This window comes from Triturus cristatus, chromosome 1_2, assembly GCF_964204655.1.
Source record: "Triturus cristatus chromosome 1_2, aTriCri1.1, whole genome shotgun sequence".
Taxonomy (NCBI): domain Eukaryota; kingdom Metazoa; phylum Chordata; class Amphibia; order Caudata; family Salamandridae; genus Triturus; species Triturus cristatus.
The window spans coordinates 32,267,925-32,295,797 of NC_140580.1; the positions used below are offsets into that span (position 1 = coordinate 32,267,925).

At 47.3% G+C, this 27,873-nt stretch overlaps 1 protein-coding gene across 1 annotated transcript in view; it reads left to right on the forward strand.

Moving 5' to 3' along the window:
* The window catches only part of LOC146866683 (alpha-1,3-mannosyl-glycoprotein 4-beta-N-acetylglucosaminyltransferase C-like), a gene marked incomplete at its 5' end in the record, with an annotated part of 221,567 nt that overhangs the window by 165,083 nt on the left and 28,611 nt on the right, over positions 1-27,873 (forward strand). The window contains 2 exons of the mRNA XM_085616744.1: positions 2,817-2,897; positions 8,260-8,407. Of these exons, the coding sequence (XP_085472870.1) occupies positions 2,817-2,897; positions 8,260-8,407 (229 nt within the window). The remainder of the gene's footprint in view (positions 1-2,816; positions 2,898-8,259; positions 8,408-27,873) is intronic.

Sequence of the window (27,873 nt, forward strand, 5' to 3'; positions counted from 1 at the left end):
CACTAGATGGCGGAATAATGCACAGCATGTGAATTCAGAAATCTCTTCAAGCTGCAAAACTTCTCCTACTGGTAAGTAACCATTTTGTTTTTGTCTGTGCTACATCTATTTATAAAGCCACTGCCTCAGAATGCTGAATCTACGACGAAGCCTTGATGTTAAAGCCTCATTTACAGTTGGGTAATAAGAGCTAGTCTAGCAAAAAATGGTAGGTCCCTTTCTATCCAACACTCAGTTCCTCTGGTGGTTTTCCCAATGGTGCAGCCACCCCCAATAGCACAAAACACCCTTGTACAAAGTTGACACCAGTAAGAATGTCCTTGGAGTGGCAAAAATAACAAAAGCAGACCCTACCACCTCATTCTTGCTGGTGCTTTTTCCACCATGTAAATCATGGCAGGCATTCAGTAATATCTTCTGCACGCAGAAAGTTAACTTCCAGTGTGTGAGGAACATCACCTATCTCCAAAGACAGATTTTGTTTTGGGGTCTATATCTGGAAATGCCATAAGTGCTGGCAGGTCCCCCATACAAAGCAAACACAAGGAGATGATGGACAGAGCGCTGACACTTTTCAGACACTCACCCCCAGTCACAGATCTGGGTTGAATCCATCATCGTTCTGTAGCTCACTTCACCTCCTCAGTTCAGACCCAGCTCCCATGCCGACATGTTATGATGGAATCGCTATGTGACACCCTGAACTGTAAGCTACCAGAAACACTAATACCTTTGAGATTAGGTTCTCACAAGAACACAGCAAGGTCAGCATCACACATTTCTAGACATCGAGCTGTACATCAAAGAGAACAAGCTACACAGTCATTTGTTCCGCAAAGAGACTGCATACAACTCGATCCTACATGCGGGTAGTGCACATCCTGAACATCAGATATAGGCCATCCCTTATGGAGAATTCATGAGGGCCAAGAGAAACTGCAGCGAAGAGGGAGAGTTTAAAACATGCCTATCAGAAATGAAATCCAGATTTAGGACCAGAGGTTACACACCACAAACAATTGGGAGAGCAGAGAGTAGGATTAAAAGAATACAAAGGGATGATACACTGAGAGACAAAGCACGTACACAACAACAGAAACAACCGATGAGACTGGTAACTGATTTTAACGATTTGAGCAACGTCTTAATGAGAAGCATGACCAAACACTGGGGGGAAATCAGATAGGTCACTAGATGATCATATCGCCTCAGGACCTCAGATTACATACAGGAGTGGTAGGACCCTCAGGACTAGACTTAGTCCCACAGTTCCACGGGCTCAGGGAGACTCCACATGGCTTACACATCGGACCATAGGATTTTACAAATGTAGCTCCTGCGGGACTTGCAGATGGACAAACACAATACTAAGAAATTCACAGGGCATAATGACAAGAAATATACAATCAGATTTAACATCAACTGCAACACTAGATATGTTGTTTACATCATCGAATGTGAGTGCAAACGACAATACGTGGGCAGTACTATCAGACCCCTCAGAGAAAAGATTGGGGAACACGCTAGGGCTCCACAACAACAGGACGCAAGATATCCTATGGTGCTACATGCCGTAGATTGTCCTTCTCAGGGACCACACAGGCGCTTCACGTTCTATGGTATCGACATTGTGGAACCGAATCTCAGAGGAGGTAATAGAGAACTGCGACACAGACGCATGAGGCGACGTGGATTATGCATCTCAGAACGGTGAAACTAGGCCTAAACAGTGACCATGAGATGCAATACTTCTTGGGAGATTAAGATTGAGAAGACTGAGCCTATGATTATGGTAACATGGTTGTCATCACGTGTGTAATTTGTTTCTCTTTACATGCACTTACAGTGTATCAACAATCTGAAAGGGTATAATCTGTCAACAAGCAATCCTGACTGATAGTGCACACCAACTATGGTGTTGTATTCTCTTTTTTATATCTTACAGATACGTTTTGTCATTTGATATATGTCTCTACAGGAGTGTAAAGCAGTACATGTCCCTTTATCAGATGCAAATAATGAATAGGGGTTTTACACATTTCAACTATAGGCACTTTATTATGATTTTGCTCTTGTACGTATGGATTCACTTTTATAAAACACACCAATGAAATAACAACTACTGTATGTACATGAATATGACCTTAATCGTTTCTAACTAATAGTGTACTGACACCAGTAACTATACTCTATATTTGAACTATTATGATTCACAATGGACTGTTGAATGCGGTCACACGGTTCCCCATTTATGTAACTTTTCATGATTGCGGACAGTGCAGACATGCATTTTTGCTATACTTTGACCTCCACAAATAGGGTGAATACAGACGATCCTACACAATACCGTGTTAGTGACACATTATTAACAGTATTTACATGGATTTACATTCAGTGAAATCTACCATGTAGACAATTATACACTTTTATCGTGACAGTAATTATTTTCAATTGAGGAAACATATACGTCCGCTTAATTAAGAGAATTGACCACATCAAGTTGTATGCATAATATTAGGTCTTTCTCTATCTATTATATCACTATAGATGTTTGCTAATAAAGCACTGACGTATTGAAATAGAGTGTTAGAGCGTTATGTTCTAGCCTTTTAGATCCCTCGTTTTATATTTACTCACTTCCGGGTTGCGCTCCTGTCCGCATCCGGCACAGAACGCATACCCGGCGCCAATCTCGGATCCTAGCGTACTCGCTTCAGGTAAGGGGAATCCCGTACATTCGATTTGTACATTATGTTTGTCGGACCTCTAATATTAGTCAGTTTGAATTCTAATGGGGATTCTATCTGCATCAACAGATTGCGCAAATTCTTTTTGCTGACTTTACACGTCAAATCCACATATCGACACAGAGTAACAACCGACCATCAAATACTAAGGTAAGGGGCAAGAGGCCCTTGTTATAATCATGGAGAGGTATGTTAAAGCTTTTGGGGCATATAGTGACTGCGACTTACCATGATATCACTCCTTTAGGTTTTATTCACCACCGTTGGAGTTTTTATTTTTTGGGGGGAATGGGATATTAAGGATTCTTACACAATTGACTAGCCAGGTCGGAATTTCAACCGGCGGAGTGGTGAGGTAAATCTCATTTTCATACAGTTCTTTTGCCCTCTGGTCTTCCTTGTTTATTTGGCCTGGGCTTTGACTTTATTGCCCATATGTGTTTTGATTTTAGATTACTCGACATAAAATACGAAAACCTAAACAGGTAGGACCTACTTTTACATAGTCACAACGGAATATTATTATGTTCACCATCTTCTGTAGGTGTTTATGTACAGTTCACTCACTGTCTTACCTCGGTCTATAATTGAGTCTTTTTCACGTGGGTTGTACGGTGCATAATAAGAACATACAACACACCTCACGCATCACTTTTTGCTAATAATTTTACATTTTATTCATGTGATCATTCCACGGATCTTACTATTTCATAGTCACTTTGATTGGATTTTAGATATGTGTAGGATGTCCACGTTTAAGGTGATTTGTGCTCACCTTTTCAACAATGAGGTGATATTGTTCACCATACTGTTTCCCTTATTATCTGTATTTTTGTTGATACGATACCTGTTGTATCATTTCCAGCCCTGAAGAAGTTGGGGGTAATCCCCAAGCGGCGAAACACGTGTTGGGTGGACTTTGTTTGTTTGAATAAAAAGACAAAGAAAAGACTTTATGAGACTTTACTAGCGTCTGTGCTCCAATTACATGATGAAATGTCACAGAACACTTACAGCATGTGCATAGGATCTTTTGTTACAGTGACATGTAGGATTCTTTGATCCTTCACAATTTAGGGGTTGCAAGGTGTTTTCCCCTAACTCTTGGACCGCACAATCTATCAGACCAACATATTACACGCAGACACGCAGACCCCCACATCACTAAGCACCTACTCAAATTAATCCAGAGAACATTATAAAACAAACCTAATGAACTACAAAAACGCAATTTTGGAGGCAATTTTTTTTTTTTACAGGCAAGTGTTAAACTCAAATAATAAAACTAAAGATATTTTTAACACAGTACGAGAGCTATCGGACCCCGATCGTGCAACCCTGCCTATCCCTGCCACACAGAAACTATGCAACGATCTAAACAATTTTTTCTTAGAATTTTTTTTTTAAATCAGGAATCCATAGATCCCAAACACAAGGAGGTGGAAAATCGGTCAGAAAATTCCAACGTCGACACCATGGCCACCCTTCCTTGTCTAAGCCGAGTACAGTTCTTGGAATATCTAAACAAATTAAAATCAGGCACCCCAAACAACGCCTGTCCCCCTGAAATACAAAAACCTATTTTGAAAGCATTCCCAGAGACCATTCTCTCTCTTCTGAATCTTTTCTTAACCCAAGGGCGAGTTCCACAAGTTTTTAAAGAAGCAATGATTATTCCACTCCAGAAAAAACAAGGTGTCGACCCTCAGAGGCTGGACAACAATAGGCCGATATCCCTCCTCCCCTTCTCGGCCAGAGTATTAGAGACACATGTAGCGAATATTCTCAGCACCTTTATAGAAGACATCAACTTCTTAAACTCACATCAAGCAGGGTTCCGTGCAGCCCACTTTACCGAGTCCATTATCCTATCCGTTATGGAGGACCTAAAGGGAAAGGCTGATGTAGACAGCACTCAAGCCTTGAATCTCCTGGACCTGTCTGCAGCATTCGGTACCGTCAACCATAACATCCTGGTGGACCGTATTGCTGCAGCAGGTCTCAGAGGTACTGCCCTAAATTGCTTCCAATCCTTTCTAGAGGATAGGAAGCAGTCAGTGTGGCTCTCACATACAAATCTGGCATTGTGAACTTGAAATGTGGAGTACCACAGGGCTCATCATTATCCCTGAACCTCTATAACGTATATATCCACCCCCCCCCCCCCCCCCCATTGTCACGCTCCGCCAGATTGGAGGTCAGATTTACAACTATGCTGACGATATGCAGCTGGTTTCCTCCATCAACGACTCTACAGACTCCATGGAGTTCCTCAAGAACTCCATGCGGTTCATCATGAATTGGATAAACAAAAACCAACTAGAACTAAACTCCGAAAAAACTGAAATCATCATCCCTAACAATAAACTTCAGCACTGGACCCCTGCCCATTGGCCTGCTGAACTAACCCCCCTCCTGCACCAAAGAACTCGATAAAAAGCCTAGGCATCCATATCGACTCAGATCTCACCATGAACACGCAGTTTGCAGCGGTCACTGCGGAAACTAAGCAAAATCAGAAGATTTTCCAGCAGAGAGGCTAGCATTCAAATTATCATCTCTTTGATCTTATCAAAAATCGATTATGCCAACTTAATCTGCCTAGTCCTGCAGCGCAACCAGATACATTGTCTGCAGCTGATACAAAACCAGGCAGCTAGAATTATACACCAACAAGGCTGACGCAGTCACATTAAGCTGCTGCTAAAAGAGTTGCACTAGCTCCCAGTGGAGCAGCGCTCCATGTTTAAAACAGGTTGTATCCTGTTCAAAGCCTTACATGGGACTGGCCCAAAGTACATATCCTCAAAAATCCATGGGTACAACCCCCCTCAGCGCACCTTAGGATCCATGTACATGAATCTAATGGTGGTTCCGGGCTTTAGACGTAACCAAACAGGAGGGTCACGCTTCTCAATACTAGGACCAACATTTTGGAATGCTCTGCCACCCCCATTGAGACTAGAGTCAGACCTTCTTCGCTTCAAGAAGATGCTGAAGACCTGTCTCTTCAGCCAAGCTTATAGCTAGACCTGGACCTTCTGTTATTAGTGTTCTCAATGAAAATACCAGTGCCAAGAAAACTGTTGGTGAACGAGCACTCCGTAAGTTCTGAATAACATAACATAACAGTGCTATTGCTGATATTTCCCACCGGAATGGCACATGCCCTAGAGGAACACAGCCCGACCAGGAATGTTTTTGTAGTAGAGTAGGAACATAAAGTAGGAACACCCTGTGTGGTAGAAGTGAGAGGTTTTTTATGTTCCTGTTGGGCTGTAGCTCAGTGCCGCCCATGATGGCATTGATGATGCCCATGTTCAGTCCCTATGCGATGATTGCATGGGTGTCTCTGATGTGCCAAAGGCAGCTACGCAGGCCTGGTAGATGATTTACACACTCCGCCTGCGACAATGTTCTTGACTATTGTGGCCTGATCCTTTTCCCAAGCCAGGAAGACAGAATGTTGTGCTACTTTTGGTACCTCCACATGTCAAGGAGTTATTCAGCAGCAGCGTTCCTACTGCATGCTGCTGTTGGTGGTGGAATTAATTGTACAAGAGTGTTACTTTGATGCGTTCCTACTGTTCACGGGGTTGCTTACAAGGGTGCGGACAATGTCGTTATCAGCTGTTTACGTCTTTTTTCATCACTGTGCTTGATTTTCGGCCTTCTGTTCTAATTGCATGTTGCAGCATTCCAATGGGGCTTATACTATTCAATTTCCATAGCAACGTGTCCTGAGCACACTATAAACTCATAAAAACTCGCTAATGCTGATGAACTTTAGACGCATGTAGGCCCCCACTTTCAGGAATGCTGTGACTCCCTAAGTATAGTGAAGAGACAGAGAGACAGGTCACGCCGGGCAGAGCGGATTACCTACAGGGCTCTGTGAGTCATCGCAGTTGTTGTGCAGCACAGGAGCGCTGCCCAGAGGTGCTGGGTTACTGTGACAAGGTAATGAACCTGTGTGAGTCTGTCAAGGCCGCAGCTGGGGTGTTTGTGTTACCTAGGAGCTAATGTGGTTCTTCTCAAGGACAGGCCAGATCATATCTCCTACTTTAATAACTCTTGTCGGAGACTGATCAATGCAGCTGGAAAGCCATGTTCTATGTTCTTACAGAGCCATAGCACTAAGAGCTACAAATATTCAATAAATGGGGATAAATGCAAAAATAAAACACAGTCACTTCACTAGGATTTGCGACTAGCCGTCATTTGATTTCATTTTTTGTTTCCCCCTAATTTTTCCAATCGCACGTTTATGTTGAGAGCGCTATATTATGAATGTTATTGTTTCAACACTGTGGCCCGATTTCTCAACTCGGGTACCCCTGCATCAACAGGTGTTCATGTGAATAGTAGGCAGCCTGGTCGCACCCTTGCTTACCTAGAGGCACCTGCATAGCACAACTCCCAGTGATGCCCTGCAGATGTGGAGCCTGCTTTCCAACACTACAAGGGCCGTCCATCAGTGGTCTTCAATGTAACACTGACCTACTATAGTTCAGCAACAGCGAAGGTAAACTGCAACCCCCGGGGATTCAATGCAAAAAAACAAGCTGTGTGCTCTGAAGCTACTTCTACTTCCGATCTTGTCCTTTAGCTAATGGCCCAACTATTGCATCCTAATTGCACCAGCAATGTCTAATCTTCGATGTGGATATGTTAACATTTGCAACAGCTACTACCACAGTAATGCCCACTTCCTTCTTTGCATTTCCTTCCATTTGGTTCTCATCGTGTTGAGAAAGTCACAGTTCTTCATTTTTCGGAGGCAGATTGTTAAAGTGAATAATGCAGTCTTTAGGTCTGGTCTGTGGGCAGTTTCAGCTTGTTCCCCAGACTCATGCATCATACCCGTTCTTTAGTCAGCCCTCTTCATCCACTGGTTTGCTCAACTGTGGGTGACATTTTGCTTCTGCGCACCACAGTATACATGTTGGTGCAGTGGGTCGGCTCATTCCAGCCACTGGCTCTCTTGCACTGTGGGTGATGGATGTTTGCCTAATCACACAAGCACATCTGCCTGAACAAAATCCACTTCAGTGACAAAGTGGCTCATACAATTCACCCTGCCAATGTGGTTTTCTTTCCACTTGCTTTTTTTGTCATATTTGTCTGTCTTAATCATGTCTACAGTTACTCTAATTTAAAGCCAACAGTACCATTTCGGAGCGATATGAGTCATATTTTCGTGTTCGACTGAAACCAAAAACGGTTTCTATACCCGTTAAAGCTACACTTCCCTGTCATGAAGAACCTGTACTGTTCCCTTAAAAATTATATGTGGTTTGGATTCTGTTTACTTTAACATTTTCATTGCAACTTACAGCATGTTATTTCTTTGGCACATTCTTGCACTAAATAAGTAAAGCTAAAAAGGTTCCCCACTCACCAGCTTGCCAAGACCAGAACTCTGGGCTTAGCCAGTGCTTGTTTTGTTCTCTGCGGCTGGGGAGGGGGTGGTTCTGAGGCACATGTAAACGGATGTTCTTTCTGATTGCAGGAAGATCAAAAGAGGTGGGCCCGAGAGGTAGCACTGCTGGAGCTGCGGTCGGAGAGGAACACCCAGAGTTTCCTGGACTTGTGGAATTCCTCGGCGCCACTTAATATTTCTTACCAGCACTTGGTAGGCTTCCCAGCGCTCATGAAAAGTAAGTGTCATTGGGCTCATGGATGTATTGGTGCATGGTGTCCTGCTTTTATTGACTGAAACAAGGGTTGCATATTTCTCATAATGCAAAGCACTAATGAAACAAATCTCCACAGTAAATGATTGCCTGTGAATTATCACCAATCAATTAGTCATGAAGTTCCTCTGGTATGATTCCATTCTTACTAGGCCATTCATCTTCTTGGATAACTTAACAGGGCAATCGCTGAACATATCAATCAGTTAAATTATTTTGCCTTTGTCTCTCCATCCTGAAGTGTAAACAAACGTGTGACGATAATGTCCTGTTAGCTCTCTTTGGCCTTCATTATGAGTTGCCTCTCAAATCCAGTGTGGCAAACAGCAGAAGTTACTGACCTCCTCTGAATTATGAGATCCGTAGAAAGGCACAGGTGAAGATTCGAGTTGCTGAAAGCAGCTCGAATCTTTGTTTGGATGTCAGAGGGACCGTCAGGGCTCAGCTTACAATGGGCCGGGTCCACCCCAAGTCCCTCCACCCACCACTGCATTTACTGGTACCCCATTAACTGAGGGTGAGGAAGTGCCACCCCATCTCCAGCTCACTCACCTTCAGGCCCATTGTTTCATGGGCTTTCAATTATCAGTTATAATATACCACCATTGTAAGTAACTCGTGTACAACAACTCAAAATATTACTGACTGACGTAAAGGTAAAGTACCTACAATTACATGTGATTATTTGTAGACTACACATTATTAACCAGTATGCTACATTATCAAACTTAGTTCTATCACTGAACATTTTCTTATTTGAAACATGTGAAAACGCTTGGTTCTGATGCATTGTAAACTAATATTGCCCTTATGTGGTTCTGGTGTAATTGATAAAAGACCAGCCCTGGGGTGAGGCGGCTTATGATGCCACCTTAAATCTCCAATGATATTATATCAGCATGCAATTCACAGCAGCCCACCATTCTACACCATCTATTAGTTGCTCTGTGGTGCAGGCATTCAATCTTCCCAGGACTCAGACTGCTTTTTGACGTGAAGTAAGCTATAACACACACTGCCAGAGTGAGTGGGGTACAGAAAAGAGGAAAACAAGGAACCTGGAGCAGATAAGTGGTGGATTGCTGTACTAAACAGTTTTGTGGTCGCAAAGCCTGTGATTAGCAAAATCACAGACTTTGCAAATACAAAACGGAATTTCACAATGTATTAAAGGCACATTGTGAGTCCAATAGGTCTCTGATGTGCAGATAGCCTTTGGGACCCATATTAACTCGTAAAAGTAAGAGAGTGTGTCACAGGTGCCCCCCTGCTTTGTGATTTGATATTCAAATTATCAATTCATCAATATATCACGACTTATTAATATATGAGTTGCATCACTAAATGAAGATAGAGCTGTAAACCAGTTGGTGAATTAACACTCTGACTTGTTTGCCCCACCTACACACCCCAAGCCCCAAGTCTTTCAACATTCAGTGAACTTTGCTCTCCTGGAGAACTCAGAGAGAGAACCCACTCAGATTCACCAGGCAGACACCAGCAGAATGGCCTCTGTCTACTGCTGGCGATATTCATACCGGAAGCATTATCGATTGCCTCTTTTTTGCCTTATTGAGGGATCATGCAAAATAATTTCAGAAGTCAGAATGGGCCTAATCTATGTACATGATTGAAAATCTTAGAGAGGACCTTTCAGCGTGTACTCTTTTTACAAATTAGCCAATGAAGCTTAAGTGAGAAGGAGATGCCGGGCTTTACCCCGCTTCATAGCCTCTTGTAGTCTGAACCAATGGCAGGCGGATGGGGCTTAGCTCGAATGTAGTCAGAGCTACATGGGATTATGATAGTGTAGATGTGGTGTGATTATTAACTGGATCCAGTGGCATAACACAGGCCCCCGCAGCCACCGCGGTGGGGTCCCAAGTTCCAGGGGGCCCCCTCGGCACAGTACTCTGGCCGGAGAGCTCCTGATTTAGTTGAGAGGGGGCCCCTCCACGTACCTTGCAGGGGGGCCCCCTCAAGTTTCTTACGCCAGTGCCTGGATCACCATTATCAACAAACATGGCGGGAAATGTCAAATACAAGAACTGCAACAAAAGAAAATACCCTCATAAAAGACAGGTCACTCAATGTCTTCCGATTAACTGATTGGCAGCACTATATACCTGCCTCTCCGGCAGCTGGCTGTCAGCCAGGCATACCGGGGCGTAACACAGGCCCACGCAGCCCCCGCATTGCTGGTGGGACCGTGCTCCAGGGGCCCCCTCACTCAGCGGAGAAAGCAAGCCTCTTAGTTCATGAAGTAAAGGGTGCGCAGGGCCATGGTGCGCACGACCTCATTAATTAAATGGTGCGGGCACAGCCTGGGGCGTAACACAGGCCCCCGCAGACAGTCCCAGGGCCCCGGGATGCATTGCGGGGGGAGCGTGATCCAGCAGCCCCCTCACTAATTAAATGGTGCACATGCCCAGCCTCTCAGGGATCCTGCCGATAGGGTTGGAAAGGGAGCTTGGAACAGCCCATAAAGCTGGTGTTTAGGAACGAGCTGTTATGTACACCTATAAAAGCTCTTCTGCCTGTCCCTCGCCCAATAATGTCGTTTCCACCTAACTGCTGCTGCGGAACCAGAAGCCTCACTTTGTACAGCTTGTAAGTATTATATCCCTTCTCAGCTGGGAAACATTACCAGAAGTCTCACGGGGACACTTGGAGCAACGGAGGTCTCGCGCAAGAACCACACTCCACGCTGTTACTTGAAGCGTAAAAGGCCATTTTTTTAGGACATGGTTGCAATCATTTAGACTTTATTCGACAGTACATAAATGCAATAAATATACTTTCCCCAACCCATACAGACTCATTCTCCTTTCATCCATTCTCGAAACCATCTCACCTGTTAGACTCTTCCCCCATTCACTCGGTGACCTCCTTCCTCTCCCCATCACTTGCCCTCCAAGCATCCTCAGTGTAATTTCCTTCATTGGTCATTGCTTCCCGCGCCCGCTATCAGTCACCTGTGTGCCGTTCTCCCCTCCCGAGGGGTGGATCCGCCCGTATGTGACTACCCACCCCTCCAAAGTACCGTGACGCCTCTACTCTGCAACCCTGCCCTAAACTGGCACGCTCAGCCCAAAATCTATCCCAACCCTTCGCTTAATGTCTGTAGGGTGGGTGGGCGGACAAACTTTTTTCTCCCCCCCGGTGGTGCTCAGGTGTCAGGAAGAGGCCGGATACTCCTCTCCTGACACCTATATATCCTCCCAACTCCCGCCCCTCTCCTTCCTATGATCCCACCCCCACCATGTCCTTCCGGTCGTTGCGCGAATTCCCCGGGGGAAGACTGGTCTGCGACCTTCACTTCCCCCGGGGCCCGCATCGCGCAAGAACCACACTCCACGCTGTTACTTGAAGCGTAAAAGGCCATTTTATTAGGACATGGTTGCAATCATTTAGACTTTATTCGACAGTACATAAATGCAATAAATATACTTTCCCCAACCCATACCGACTCATTCTCCTTTTATCCATTCTCAAAACCATCTCACCTGTTAGACTCTTCCCCCATTCACTCGGTGACCTCCTTCCTCTCCCCATCACTTGCCCTCCAAGCATCCTCAGTGTAATTTCCTTCATTGGTCATTGCTTCCCGCGCCCGCTATCAGTCACCTGTGTACCGTTCTCCCCTCCCGAGGGGTGGATCCGCCCGTATGTGACTACCCACCCCTCCAAAGTACCGCCAACCAGGGAAACCCCCGGAGGGCGGTTCCCTGCCCCACCCCCAGTTCTAGTGCGCCTTTCGCCTCCATCCAGTCTACCTTGCGGCACCCTGTGGATGACCCCCCATCCCCTAAAACCTGCATCCCGTACAACGTTCTCTCTCGCCGGGACACCCCAGACTGCGAAAGGCGCACCTATTCTAAGTAGGACCACCGGTCCCCCCAGGTTGCCCATCCTAACGCTCCAGGCACCAGGTGGATGACCATCCACCCCTGAAACTATGTCCTGCGGCAACCAGCAGCTTTTACCACACGAACCCCATCCGTGACAAAATTGTACCATCGCAAACAACCACCTGTCTTTCTTCCCTCCGTCTCCTTAACCGCAGACCGTCCCCCGTAATCCTGGTCCATCGCACCCAAACTCCCTTCTTGGCAAGTCCCCGTCGGTGGATGACCATCCACCCGTACAGCCAGTATCCGTTGTAATCCAGTAACCTTCCAGGCCAATCCCCCAACCCCGAAGAGCGTCCCCAGCCCCAACAAGACCGCCTGTGCCTCGTCCAATAGTCCCATTACCTGCGGGCCGTACCCCCGTAAGCATTTCCGACAGCCCTCAAAATCCATCTTCTGCAAGGCACCATCGGTGGCCTACCATCCACCCATACAGCCAGCGCACCTTTCCAACAAGGTACATTTGCAGGGCAATCCGGCCATGAAAAACGCTCCATCCCAAAACCAACCGTCCCCTCAAACTGTACCCTCGACCTGTGGGCTAGTAGCTGTAAAGCATGTTGAAACCGCCCCAAAAAAGTTCCTCCTCTGCAATGCACCATCGGTGGATGCCCATCCACCCTTACTCCAGTGTCCCTCGTAAACCAAGAAACATGTCCAGGAGCCTCCCCATCCATGAAAGCGCCCCCCTCCCCAACCAGGCCACCAGTGTCCCCCAAACAGCCTCATCCACTGCAACCTGACTCCTTGTGAGCATGCTAGACGTCCCCCAGAGACCCTTCATTGCAATGCGCAGTGCTGCTCCCTAACCCGCTTCCCAAGTTCCTTGTCATTGAACCATATCCCTTGCCAAGTCTCTTGGAATAAACCAGACCTGCCCTGTTCTGAAGAACCTTCTCTCCAATGCCTTTGCTTGTAGTGGAGCCAGTTCCCATATCGTATGGCACAGTCACACCCACTGGCCGCCACGCTCACCCTGAGTCAATTCCACCGTTCCCCACAATCATCATACATCCCAAAGGACTGCGTTCCCCCGCCAGATGACATCCGTACACCCGCTATGTCGCCTCTGTTGCTGCCCAACGTTCGGGAGAGTGTCCGTCTGTCCATGCGACCACACTGGATCCCAGGCCACTCCCCCTACCTGCAGTAGAAAAAGAATGATTAGTCCCGCAAGTATTATGTCCCTGCCCCTTCCATCCCCAATCTCTCCAATCCCCCGCCCAAACCCTTCTATTTCCTACAACGGCACCACACACCCTCCTATGCTGCCATCTCCCCAGTCTCCGACTTCCCCCCTCCACCCTCGAACAGCCCTCCTGCTGACACCTCCGTGCCCGCCCTCAGGCGTAAGATTCGTGCCACTCCGTAAAGGAGCCACTTCCCGTCGGCCCCAGTCCTCGAACGAAACCGAAATAGCCTGTAGCGCCGTGAAACTACCTTCCACATTTGGCAACCCCAAATCCCCAGCCATAGGCCTCCCTTCGCTTACCACTAATCACTGGTGCCTCATTCCCCCCACCTGCGCTCCCCCTCACCACAGCCACTGCGCCCATGTCCGCTGCCCCACCGGTACCACGTCATCTCGTCTCCTGTGCCCCGCACTACCATACTCCCAGATGCCCCCGACGAAATCGCCACAGTGGCAGTGGTGTTACGACACGACCACCGTGTGTTGGCTCCTCGCCCCCGACACGTAACATCTCCCTGATGTTTAAAAAAGAGTGTGACATTGACCACCTTACGACACTGACAGCGTGTGCAGAACTCGAACCCCTGTCCTGCGAGATCCTTCGCAATTGTAGGCACAAGACTTACCATTGCGACACAGGTCCTGGCCCCCCTACCTAAACTGCGCCCTGCAAGTCCGAATCCCTGCTTCCAACTTATTGCCAGCTACAACCCCGGTGACGATCCCCAAACGCAACGTGCAGTGCCCGAAAAAACCCCCGACCCCGTCCGGTTCCCTCACGCAGCGGCTCAAGCCTTCTCCGTCTCCTCCGCTACCCCTCCGGCGCACCCCCGCAGCCCCCTTTACTGCGACGCCTACCGAACGGTGAATATCATATCAAAGTGGCCCACAAACTACCTCCACCAGTCCCCACTCCCCAGGCAAGTCCCTACCTGCAGAACACTGCCATCGTCACGCCTCGCGACCCTCGCGCGCCAGATACTGAGGCCCCCAGGCCCCTGCCTACCCTGCATGTATCACCACCGAACTCCCCTGCTGCCTCCGCTGCGCGTCATTTGGGCCCCGGGTGCACCAGGCCCCCAGCATCGTCCCCACCTTACTGAAGGACTACCATTGCAGACACTGAGGAATGAGCACCCGGTGCCAACCAGGGCGTGAAACCTAAGCTTCCAAGTACAACTCCGGGACATTAAACCTCCCCATTCATTTACCTGAGCGTCCGTCCAGGACCTCCTCTGCCAGACCGGAGCTGCCATCCCCCTTGGATCTCCTTGCCCCCCGCTCCGGCTACGGCCGCACTCTCCTGAAACAAACAACAAAATGGACTGGTTACCTGCCCACACCCCCCCTCTTCCAGGGCAATCCCCCACTCCAAGGCCCATTGGCGACGTACCAACCCTTGCATGTATCACCCCCGAACACCCCCGCTGACCAGCTATGCGTCATGTGGGCCCTGGGTTCCCCAGGCCTCCAGCATTGTCCCAACCTTATTGAAGGAAATACCATTGCATAAACTCAGAAATTGAGCACCCGGTGACAACCAGGGCATGGACACGGTATCGGCAAAGTACGACACCAAGACTTAAACCCCCCCCCGCCCCTGGCAATCCCTCTCTCCAAAGCCCCATTGGAGACGCATATCGCTCCTTGCACTGACCTAGACATTAGCACCCGGTGACAACCAGGGCGTGAACACCTAAACCTCACAGTATAACGCCACGCCATCGGACATCCTGCCTATCGCACTGCATCGGGCACACCAACTCCTCCTCTGTCGCACACCGTCACAGTCTTCCATCTGCACCCCCAACCCCAGCCATACCACCCATCACACCGCACATACTCGGAACTCGGTAGGATTCACAAGGTTGCGTTGCTCAATGCGCGAATCCAGGCCGCCGCGGACCCCCCTACTGCTTCTGGCCAGCGTCTCAGAGCCGTTGAGCGCCCCGCTGGCAACACCCCTCATCTGCCGGCCTTCTCCACCGGTCCTGGATCCCCCCCCCCCACTCGGTCGCTAAACTGAGTGGGTCCCCAGCACCACCGGGTCTCACGCCGTACTGGCAGTCCCTCATCCGGACTCCGATGACCTCATCCACCACTGCCCGCAGCTCCCTGACTCCCCTTGCACCTCCTTCCCCAGCAGCAGCACCTACGCAAAGCCCTGCCTCGCTGCTCCTACACTGCCACCTGCTCCCGCCTCCCCCCCCCCCGAAACCTATGCCGGGCCCTGCCCAGCTGTGGGTAAAGCCGCTGGGGTGAGCCCACTGTCCGCTACCGTGGAGAGGCTCCACAAATGCTGGGCAAGCCGAAAACAACCACCCGTGCCGCCCCCCCCACCCCACACCACGTCCCTCTGACCCCCGTGGGCAATGTGCAGAGCCCATTTCGCATATTAATGTATAGCGCGACTCGCCCTAAGGTAGTGGGGCGCTTTCCCAGGCCCCTTACCCGCATTACCCATTCCGTACGGGGAGATGAAGAGATTTGCCCCAGCATCACAGTGTGGGGGCGCGACCGCGAGGCTCGAACCCATGAGGACTGCACGCCGGGTGACACATGCATACCCCGCCTTCCCCCGCCTCGGTCCCGCCCTGGGCCGCCTGACAAGGTCGCGCTGCCGAGAGAGCCGTCCCTGCCCCCCGCCCCCCTCCCGCATGGACCTCTACAGCACGCTCGCGCAAACTACAGCGCGCCCGCATGCAGATGCCCCCCCCCATCCCCCCCGCATCCCGGACACCGCGATAGGGCAGCCCCCCCCCGCCCCCTACCTGAAGCGGACGGTCGACTCCGCCAGCCAGCGCACGCGAGGCCATCCCGGCCCCCACGCCCGATGAGACCGCCCCAGGACGTAGATTATCCGCCCTGCCGGCCCAGCCAAGACCTCCTGCCGCTCCAACGTCCGCCGCACCGAAGTCACCATGCTGTCCAGCCAGTTGTGGCAAATTCACGGTCCCCGCCCTCCCAACCAGTGTCAGCCCCCCGCCGATCGACAAATCGGCAGATGGCCTAACCCTATAAAAACTCTCCACAAACTTTTTTCTCCCCCCCCGGTGGTGCTCAGGTGTCAGGAAGAGGCAGGATACTCCTCTCCTGACACCTATATACCCTCCCAACTCCCGCCCCTCTCCTTCCTATGATCCCACCCCCACCATGTCCTTCCGGTCGGTGCGCGAATTCCCCGGGGGAAGACTGGTCTGCGACCTTCACTTCCCCTGGGGCCCGCATTGTGGAAAGTTAACTGTGTGATTGCGGTTAACAACCCGCCGACGTGCGTCTTACGTAATTCATAAAAACACTCTCCTTAATTAATTAAATGGTGCGCATGGTCCGCCGGACCCCAGGCGGGCCTCTGAGACAGGCGCTTCATTAATTATGGTGCGCGGGCCGTGGCGCGCAGAGTGTAAGTCTTTCAGGGTGGGGCTGCTGGTGACCATACCATTGTCATGCGCATTGGGCAGAAGCGCAATTAAAAGTGCGCGTGAGCATGATGAGTGAGGTGAGGCATCCCACCTAGGACCCAGCCAGAGTGACTACTGAGAAAGGCCGTCACAGACTCACCGTGCGGTGACCCGGCCATAATTTAATTATTCCAGCCCCTGCCTGGCTAGCCTTGCCTGCTGCCCACTCACGCCTGCCACTGAAGCTGCAGGCCAGGCCTCAGGTGAGTCTGTCTGAGCCGAGGCAGGAGTGAGTGGTCCGTGGTGGCGAGGAGTCTCAGTGGGTGGGTGCTTGACTGGCTGCAGGGGAAAGAGGAGAAGGTGGGCAGCCAGGGTGACTGCGGTAACTGAAAGCAAGCATGGGCTGCTCACAAAACCGTCGGTATACAGCCACTGACGCATATGGCTTGGTGTCGAAGCCCGGTGCATTAATTGTGTCATCGTACCCCACAAGGCATGTCATGGGTTTCAAGGCCGGCGCTCTATCTGCTCCCCATTAAATGACCATGCGTTTCTAAATCATATTTTTGGCAGTGGAGTGGTTTGGCATTTTCACCTCTTCTGTCGCCCACGGGTGATTTATCTACCGCCCCCAGGAGCAGCCCCCAGTTCCACTGTGTGAGGCTGATTCAAATTCTGTAGGTGGGTGCATTTGGGTCACCTACATTCCAGACTCACTAGGCACCTTATTAATTGTTTGGAACCAAGAGTTCCTGATCAAAGTAGGGTCCTGTCTGTGACACCCCCACTATTCCCCCCCCCCGATATTTATTTATTTAAAAAAATGTATATAGCACAGACGATGTCACTGTTGTGAGCTCTCTCACTGACGTTTTCCTCATCCTCCCACGCATGTGCCACTTTCCAAAAGTTACAAACAGTTGTAGGAGAAAGCTGAAGGCCGGCTGCACGCAGAACACAGGGGCAGAATATGATTTTTAAAAATCCGGAATGTCATGTGGGGTACGATGGTGACTTGACATTTGTGGCAATGAAGTACTTCAGGTGGCTTGTGGTGCCAGTTTCCATGGCGGTTCTAATGATCACCATATTACATACCACATGGGAGGGCCATTTTGCTCCGTTTGTTGCTACTTACAGTCAAACGGCAAAAGTCTATGTGGGCCTCTGTAAACAAACTACCAAAATATTTTACTGCTGCAATACATCATTGTCTGCTGCAAAAAAGAGGAAATAAAAAGCACACATTTAAATGGTTCTAAACAGAGCCTCAGTAAAAACGAGCACCGGCCAGGAGATTTATTCCACGACTAAGGTTTTATGATATCCAATGTTCACCTTTCATCCTTGTTTAAGGTAAATGCCCCAGTATTTGATCTTAGGAGATAAATGCGTGTATTATTTTTGCCTTAGTCAATTTTTTTTTTTTTTTGCAAAGCTGCACGTTCCTGTTTCCAGTACCGTGTCCAAGAAAAAAAGCAATTTCTTACTGGCACATAAGGCCCGTATAATATCCCGAGGTTTTAGTTGTGCTCTTGTGCAGCAAATGCTTGAATTTCATGAATCTCAACTGGGTCTATTACCTTGTGAGAGAGGAAGGATTTCTACATCCCTCCTTTTATGTTTTCTATTACTACATAGGTTTGGATTTTTGTGCGTCCTCTATAGGAGCCCTTCGTAGCTGTCAGGTGGCCTCGACAGTTGATGCTCTTTAGCCAACAGCATGATGAACTCTGGGACTCATAAGTTTGCTATCACACGCCTTCCTTCGAACATCCCAGCACAGTAAGTGCTGCTTGGCTTAAAAACCACGACTGACTTGAAATGTCACCACTGAGCAGCTGTGTGGATGCACTCTGTTTAATCTCCTCCCACAGGGTCCAGTTGATGCAGACACTCACTATAGCAGTCCCCAGTGTAGTGCTTACCTGATTCTTGGCTCACAGTGTGCATGGACTTCCCTTCACATTGCATCTCTGATCTCTTCATTGGAGTCATTGAATGAATGACAACCCAGGAGTGTGAAGCTGCTTGGCACCCACAGAGCCACCACATTGCGGACTTGATAACTTTGTGAATGCAAAGTGGCCATTTCCAATGTCTGTAAGCTATAGCCATATTGAAACTTGTTGCAGGCAGTAAAGAGTGGGGTAGGAAGTGGGCATGCCCCCCTATTTGTGATTCCCAAGGAGTTGTATCAATGCTTTTAAAAGTCATGAGATCTCACAACAATGAAAGATAAAACCTCAAATCTAAGGTGGTGGAAGGCATTCATAAAATAGAAAAGGTGCAAGGCAGAACGCCCGCAATTTGCTTTGTGGGGCTGCCACATGGTGTAGACTTTTGTTCCCAGACACCATTAGCCAGACCTTTAATGGCTGTAGGCAACACGTCATAATATATGCCTTTGTGCCCAGCGACCTATTTATGAGCCAGTGTCATGTTGTAGGCACTCCGCAAGCGTGAACACATCAGTACAAGCCTGCTGTCCCTTGACACTTCCTCATTTGTGAACAGCAGTTAACTTAGTCCTTTGTGGTGTCCCTCAGGAATCATCTCTTCCCCTTTCCTTCTTTAAAAATATTTATGTGCAGCCCCTGCTGGAGGGTACATAAATATTAAAAGTTAATTTGGATGAATTCATTCGCCTATGCCTATGTGACTCAGTGGTTCCAGTGTTTTCATTGACCCTCTGAAGAGCTTGATCAGTCCTCCGGGCCTGTCTATTGGCCGGTAGTGCTTGGATCAGCACTAATCTTTTACAGCTTAATGGCAGTGGGACCGGTGTTAATCATGGGGGATAACCATCTTTGGGGAACCTCTTACTGTCTGGCTCAGTTTGTTGGAACTCCTCGACTAAATGTTAATCATTGGGGATAACCACCTTTGGGGAACCTCTTACTGTCTGGCTCAGTTTGTTGGAATGCCTAGACTAGGTGTTAATCATGGGGGATAACCATCTTTGGGGAACCTCTTACTGTCTGGCTCAGTTTGTTGGAACTCCTCGACTAGGTGTTAATCTTTGGGGATAACCATCTTTGGGGAACCTCTTACTGTCTGGCTCAGTTTGTTGGAACTCCTCGACTAGGTGTTAATCATTGGGGATAACCATCTTTGGGGAACCTCTTACTGTCTGGCTCAGTTTGTTGGAACGCCTAGACTAGGTGGTAATCATTGGGGTTAACCATCTTTGGGGAACCTCTTTCTGTCTGGCTCAGTTTGTTGGAACTCCTCGACTACTGCCTGAGGCCAAACGTTTTCTCAGTAGCGTAACAAAAGCCCCTTCAACCCCCACAGTGCGGAGGGGCCCCCTCTGGCAATGGCAGATCCCTGGGCTGAGAGCCTGATTCCGGAGCATGGGGGCCCCATGCATGCACTTTGCAGGGGTCCCCCCTCAAGATTCGTTACGCCACTGCAGGCCTACAGTATTGGAAAAGTCTTGTTATCATCTCTGGTCACGGAATATCCCAGCACTCAACATGGTATACTTTTTCCATCCTCAAAGTAGAGTGAACATTACTGAATACTATAGAGTAAAGGTACAATATTCACATGAACAATCTTCACTGACCTGTGCTCACTTAGAAGGTATACTGTTTCCACATCCTACAAGTGAACTCTGTGAAAGGAAATGTACCCAAGCATTATCAAATGCCCTCGAAATTCATACTTTCTATCTGAAACTGGAAAGTTGGTCTCCAGGCAACGTGTCCCAATAGAAGGGGACTTTCTCAGTGTAACTCTATTTTAATTTATTGTTCATAATAATAAACCATACACAACTGAGGAATAGCTTTACACTCACAGAATACGTAAAATGACATAAAATCCTCACACCAGATTTTTTGTGATAGAAGATACTTGTGTGCTGTTTTTTCCACAAGATGATGATCGTAGCAGTACCTTGCGTTTGTCGATTTTGTAGTCATAATTTAAAAAAATTAGATTTTTCTTTTAACGGTTGCATTAAAATTGTGAGTTTCTATTTATGTAATAAACAAAATGTAGGATATTAAAAAAAAAGCAGCCATGTGAAATTTATGCACGAAGCTTCTTTGGAAAATGAACTGTCATCTTTCTATAATTTCTTTTATAGAAAACCGCGAATCTTGAAAGTCCTACACTTATCAAAACTAGAAAAAAGGAACAATTCCAAATGGCATTGTTTACGAAGAGACTGTAACTTTGCATAACAATAATCTTAAAAAGACTGTTGATATGTAAATTGTAAAATATATTGTGAAATATCCAAGGAACTGTGCCTCCATTCAATCAAAAGGTATCAACAGCGAAACTTGCCAATGCTCCTCTTGCCAGACACCTACGAAATATGCATTTTGCTAATGTATGTGGCAGGGTTGAATAAATAAGGTGGCAACAAAAATCAGATTATGTGGCATAACGTGGCATATGTTATGGCAGTATCACGTAGTTATTTTGTCATTTCTATATTTTAATGCTACCTGGACAAAGGTTTCACTTCATTAGCATCGGTTTAACACTTAAATAAAATTATCAGCAACTGATAAGTGCAAAGGGTTTCCACTGCCATGCAGCACGTGTGACTGCATTGTTGCAGGGATTCTGCTTATACACAGAACTATGCGTAGAACCCCAGGACCTCAGTGAGTTGTGGTGTACCAGAAACTCACCTCAGAACCCAGAACCCAGTATCCGGCTAGCATAAGTGTCCCATTCGTTATCCGAGATTTAGCTCGGCAGTCCCAATGAAAAGACAACCCAGAACACGTGACTCAGTACATACTCAGGAATGGTGGGAATCGGAAATACCTGTTCGTATATTATTCTCACATCAGTCCACAACAAGAATCAACAGAGACACGGTGAAAATAAAAAGAGTTTATTTTTATAGACCACGTGTCCTAATATGCAGTACTTTGGCTAATACAAGCAGACAAATGATTAAAATCAAAACCATCAACATAGTTACAATTCCATAGAATATAAAAGGGGTGATCATGTTATAATGACAGTGGATACTACCACTTTCCCTTTACTAAGAAGCTAATATTATTATTAGTCTAACAGAAGGTCTCTTAGGCTTGAATAGGGGACCCCATACCTCAAAGATCAGCTTAGTGAAATCACATCACAGGAGCATCAGGAGTCTTCTCGCAGGAAGGCTCGTCTTCGGTCTGAATAATAAACATGATGTCCGTGATATTAAAAGCACCAACTTTCAGGTATGTGCAGCTGCTCGTGTGTTATGACTAAATAGTGGGTCGATCAACCTAGAGTGGAAAACATGCATTGTCTAACAACTCAGACTGTTTGTCACATCGTTTGCAGACCAAGGTCGCTTCGCAGAGCTCGGGATGGTAACAACAGATTGCTCTCGTGTGAGGCAAAACTCGAGTCAGCAGTTCGTTTAAGCAATAACATGTGAACGCAGTGTCGTGTGCAAAAGCAGCAAGATGGCTTTCTAACTTCTAACGTGGTTATGCTAACTTAACAATGTATGTACGTATTAAGGGAGTCCTTACTACATGCCCCCTTGATCGAAGCACTACTTAGTATGCAAGAAAAGAGAGAACGCAGAGTTCAAGCGCGACAGAGCAGAACAAGGCGTATCCAATTTAAAAAAGAACTGGTCAGTTCAGGCAAAGTTCGAACAGGATAAAACCAAAAAATGGATAGAAAAACCCAAAAAAACCTCAAACGTGCCGTGGGAGGTGAAAAATGAAAAAACGCCTCACCGGGCAGAAGTGCAGACGTACAGGGACAGTTCAAGACACGTGAGGAAAACACTGTGTACGAAAGTGCACTCAATCCATAAAAGTATATGCAGCATATGTGGCCACTGCTTCCAGCAGAAAATCATTGGCACGGCCACTGAAGGTTTCAGCCATCCAGGTAAGTAAAGAAAAGGAACATACGTGTTCTTCTATCAGCGGAGCCTCCAGCACCATCAGAGGGCAACCAGCGTGTACTTCCAAGTAACTCATATTCAAGAAGTCATATGCCGCTCTCACGATGTCCCAATTACCCAGGATACCATGTGCCGCACCGCAGGCCATAATCCGAACACCAGAACAGGCAGACTCGTGAGACACTAAGGGCCTCATCAGTCGATCAAAATCCGGGTCCGGAGACACCATGTTGGTTAAACACAAATCCATAGGCCATTCAAAGGGACAATCTAGGCAGTGGAAGACAGGTTGCACGCAGGTGAAGTAGGAATACCGGAAGGATAATCCATATGCCAGGCTCAAAGTCGCCAACGGCAGGACACCATAGTAATCAAGCATCCTGTCACGAAGAAGCTGCAGACGGGACAGGCTGACGTGTGGAACAGAAAGAGCAGCCATTCCGCAAGATGAAAAGTAAAAGTAGCACACCTGCCACTAGAGCCAGAATTAACGGGACACCTCCAAAGACGCTGGAGAAAATAGAATGAAAAAATGCCGGAATCACACCAAAAATAGTTTGGAAAGAGGTCACGAGGCCCGAGCCCACAAGTTTAAAAAAATGAGCCAGGCCAGTCGTGGACGAGGCATTGAAAATTGTTTGGATCAAAGCACCAAAATGCAGGGGGAGGTCAGTATTCAAAAGCGCCTGTACCTCGGTGCGCGTATTTGCTACGTGAAGGACAAATGTTTCCCGGGAGGAAGTCAATGGCACCTCCTTTTGGGACAATAGCGCTCTTATTCTGCTCATTTTGTCGAACTCTGCTTTCAAGGTTGGAATTGAAGGCCAGATAGAAGCATCCAGCCTCCCATGCGGGGGTGGAAACAGGACGATATTGCAGCAGACAACCCTCTGTGTTACAGTTACTATATACGGGATCCCTATTAACATCCCGCAGCAAGCTTCATTGTTTAAAATTAAATAACTACCGTTTGCAAGCAGCGTGAAAGATGGCGTAATCACTGGTACCGGGATACCTTTGAGGACGCAGGCCAAATTCGGAGCGTGTACATTACAAGCACCGTGCAATTGAATGTGCCTACATACAACAGAATGATCAGGTGACGTTGTACATTCTTCACCCTTCAGATAAACCTCAGTACCGTCCCTTGTACATCTATACGTAAAGGGGAGGGACCAGACTTCATGTATGAAAGCGGCACCCAGCTGTTCATATCTACCCAGAGCATAGTGTTTCATACAAGAGGTAAACTTAAAAAGCGCAAACGGTAGACTTATCAATCCGTGTAAGAGCCACACAGCGGAATCGACTTCCGCAACAGAAAAAGGTAACGGCTCCAATTTCTCAATATGGAGCAAGGAATATGTAGCATCCTTCATGGACATGAACTGCTGTTTGTCAGTAAGGTTAAAGGGAAGAAATAACGATGTTGTATTCAGATAGTCCCAAGGGACCTTCCCTGCCTTCATTGTTTGTAATGTCCATGCAAACTGCATAACAGAACGCAACTGGTTTTGACCATGATACAACACAGACATATCATCCTGCACAATATCCACAATTGAAGAAACAATATTATCTAATGTATAAATGCGAGAAGAAAGAGTGTTAATGCTGTTATCAATAACTGCCAATACTTTTTCCATATTAGCCTGATCAATAGCTCTCAATCTTGAAGCTGCCTCAATATGCGACAGTTTACATACTTCGTTGTAAATAGCATACGCCCATCTCTTGGATCTGCCACCCACAGGACCTTTAACAAAATCATTCAAATCTATTTTGTCATGTAACTTTGATAAATGAACTTTGACAGATGCCAAGGTGGAATGTCGCAGCCAGGACTGACACAATTTCCCTACAGAGTATGTAGTTACTGTATGTGACGACTCAAACCGGGGGTCCACTCGATCTTGAGTATACCCCGGTTTCAGTCCTAGAAAACGACGTTGACAGGTATCAGAACTGCTTTGCCAAATTAACCATCCCTCACTACTAAATTTCGAAATATTGAAAGATGAATTGGAAACCAAGAACTGCAAAGCAGGAAGGGACAGATCTGTGTGATTATTCCAATTTGGGTAAGCACCCAGATCCGGCACAGAAGGCGAATTTAGTTTTTTAGAAGTGGCCAATCCGAAACAGGTGGTTTGGAAGATGGTTGCATTTAAAAACAACATATGATTTGGTACTAGACAGGCACGGTGTAAAGCTTCAGTTCCCTGAACCTGCCACGGTTTGGAACCCCAAACCGACTTAAGATCAATAGTAGCCTTCCATAGATCATAACCTTTGATTGACAACTCATCCATAAAGGACTTAGAATGTAGCAATTTGGTGTGTGTCAGTCTAACCTTGGAGGCAGACTCAGGCTTAACTTTAAAATAAAAGGATGCCGGGGCTGAAACACCGAAATCAGTAAAATAAGTAAACTTATCAACTAATGTGTATGAACTGCCAAACGAGGGGGTGGGACAATGTTCCCACTGGGTAAAATTTACAAAATTTCTAAACGAATTTGATTTATGCAAGAAGTGATTGCCATAGTGTTGAAAACAATACTGTTCTGCATAATTAGCCGCATTTTCATACAAATCTTCTGCATCAAAGGCGGCATAATATTTCAAATCTGAAAACAGTGCTTCAATGGCGTGTACATCCCAATCATCAGAACGTATGTTCTGTTTAACTACATCACCCATAGAAACACGAAATACATTAGGCACATTAATGACCTCTGTAGGCCCATGAATTTGAAATTTAACAGCATCCCATGCGATTCCATCCATGACGGGCCAGGCAGTAATATTCACAAAAGTCTGGTCCCTTTTCATGATGTGGGATGAGGAGTGGGGGGCCAAAGTTCCATTGATAAGTCTAATTGTCGATCTCTCTTTGAGATAATGGCCATCCACCAAACGGAAGAAAACTACAACAAATCCAATGGACATAAACAAAAAAATACCAAAAAGCATCAACCAGATGTATGTCCAAGGAGCTATCAAAAAATGTTTCTTAAACCAGCTCACAAAAACAGCAATGTTTGATGGGGGAGTTGAGGGCAAAGAGTTAGTGTCAAAGGAAAAACGGGACTGGCCAAGTGCTGTAGATTGTAAAACAGGCGAAGGTCCACGTGTAGGATAAGCATACTCAGTCTCATCGGACAAACCACCAGCCGGTGGTATCAGCAAGGGATCAGTAACTGAATGCATCTCGATTGCAACATCAGACAAGGTGGTAGAAGCAGGAACCATCATTGAATTTCTTTGCATTGTCTGGCATGAAACTGCCGGAGTCATACTGAGAAGTATCGGCCACTCGCTGAAGTTTGACATTGTCAATAGAGATGTACCTGTTTTCTTTGCGACCAGGAAGTGGAGGTAAAATGACTGTTCTTGTACCCTGCACTCCAAGCACTGGAACTGGTGCACGATAAGAGGGGCCAAACTCCTTCTTGTTCTCCACCTTCTCACGGACCAGATCACCAACTCGGGGTAGCCAGCCGACTACCGGAATCTGAACCTCAGCTTCAGACGTGGAGGGCAAATGTTCTTTTGAAAGAGAGTCTCTGGCTTCTTGTAGAGTCTGCAAAACAGCACAGTGATCATCTACGTCAAAGGGTGCGGTCGACGCCGCAATGTCTAGACCATCAAGGTCTGGAACAAACATTCTGAATCCGAAGAGCATCATGTACGGGGTCCGCCCACCCAGAGACCTTCTAGGGAGATTATTTAGTGCACGTTGGACGTTATACAAATGGGCTAGCCAGTTCCGGCCTGTGCCTAAAACACGTGCTGTCAATGATTGCTTTAAGTCACGGTTCATTCGCTCCACCACACTATTACCCTCAGGTCGGTAGGGAGACGAAAATTTGACAAGGACCCCCAAATTTTTCATAGCCTCCTTGTAAGCCTTAGAGGCGAACGCAGGGCCCTGATCAGAATGGAAGGTACCACACGCAAAAGTTCCCACAAAGACACGCAAATCCCTGATGACAGTCCGCGAGTCAGCACTCCTTTGTGGCCACACCCATAGAAAACGTGTGCACGAATCCACTGCAACCAAGATGTAATTGTACGCAGTATCAGAAGAAAAAGGACTGCAGTGATCTAAATAAACACAACCAAATGGCTTATTAGAGATGTACAGCTGTGTCTGTGGTGGGCGCGCAACAGTAGAAGGTTTAATCTGTTGGCAAATGTCACAATCAAGAACATAAGCGCGCGCTTGTTTATATAAACCAAACCACCAGTAACGTTGTTGTAGCAGAGATATTGTAGCTGACACACCGGCGTGGGCTGACGCCAACCCCTCGTGCGCAGCCAAGATCAGTGCTGGTCTGCAGTCCGCGTTGGGAATTATTCTATCACCAACGTCATTAATCCTCACTAACGGGACGTTATCAGGACTTAAATGATAAATATACCGAGAGGGAAAACCCTTCGGGTAATCTCCTCCCTTCTCTGTAGCAGCAATAGCTGCCAAGATGTCATCATCAATCTTACTTTTGGATCTTGTAACTGCTGCCACTAAGTATGTAGCCACTGCTGTTTTCGCTGCCTCGTCAGCTAAGCTGTTGCCGACAGCATGGACACCAAGCCGCTGGTGACCAAGAGTGTGTATAACACTTACGAGAGGGAGACGTTCTTGAAAGTCCGCCACTCGAACCCAAAGCGTTTTATGCTTAATTGTGCTACCTTTAGTGTCGCGGTAATCATTCTGAGACCAGAAGTGTAAATTGTCATTGTAAGACTGGACACAGTAGAAGGAGTCACTCACTATAAGAGTAGTGACTCGGGGATCAGCAAACTCCAGTGCAAGCACCAGAGCCCGGAGCTCCGCCAATTGCGCGGTACAATCACCCAATGACTGCGTATGCACTGCATCAGATTGGAATTCACCATTTACGAAAGTACCTACGACAATTGCGCAAGCCGCAGAATAAGCGTGCTTCGATCCAATTGCGGGTTGCGCAGACCCGTCAGTGTATATGACACAATGGTATTCTTCGAGCGGGCGCAAAGACAGAGGTGCCG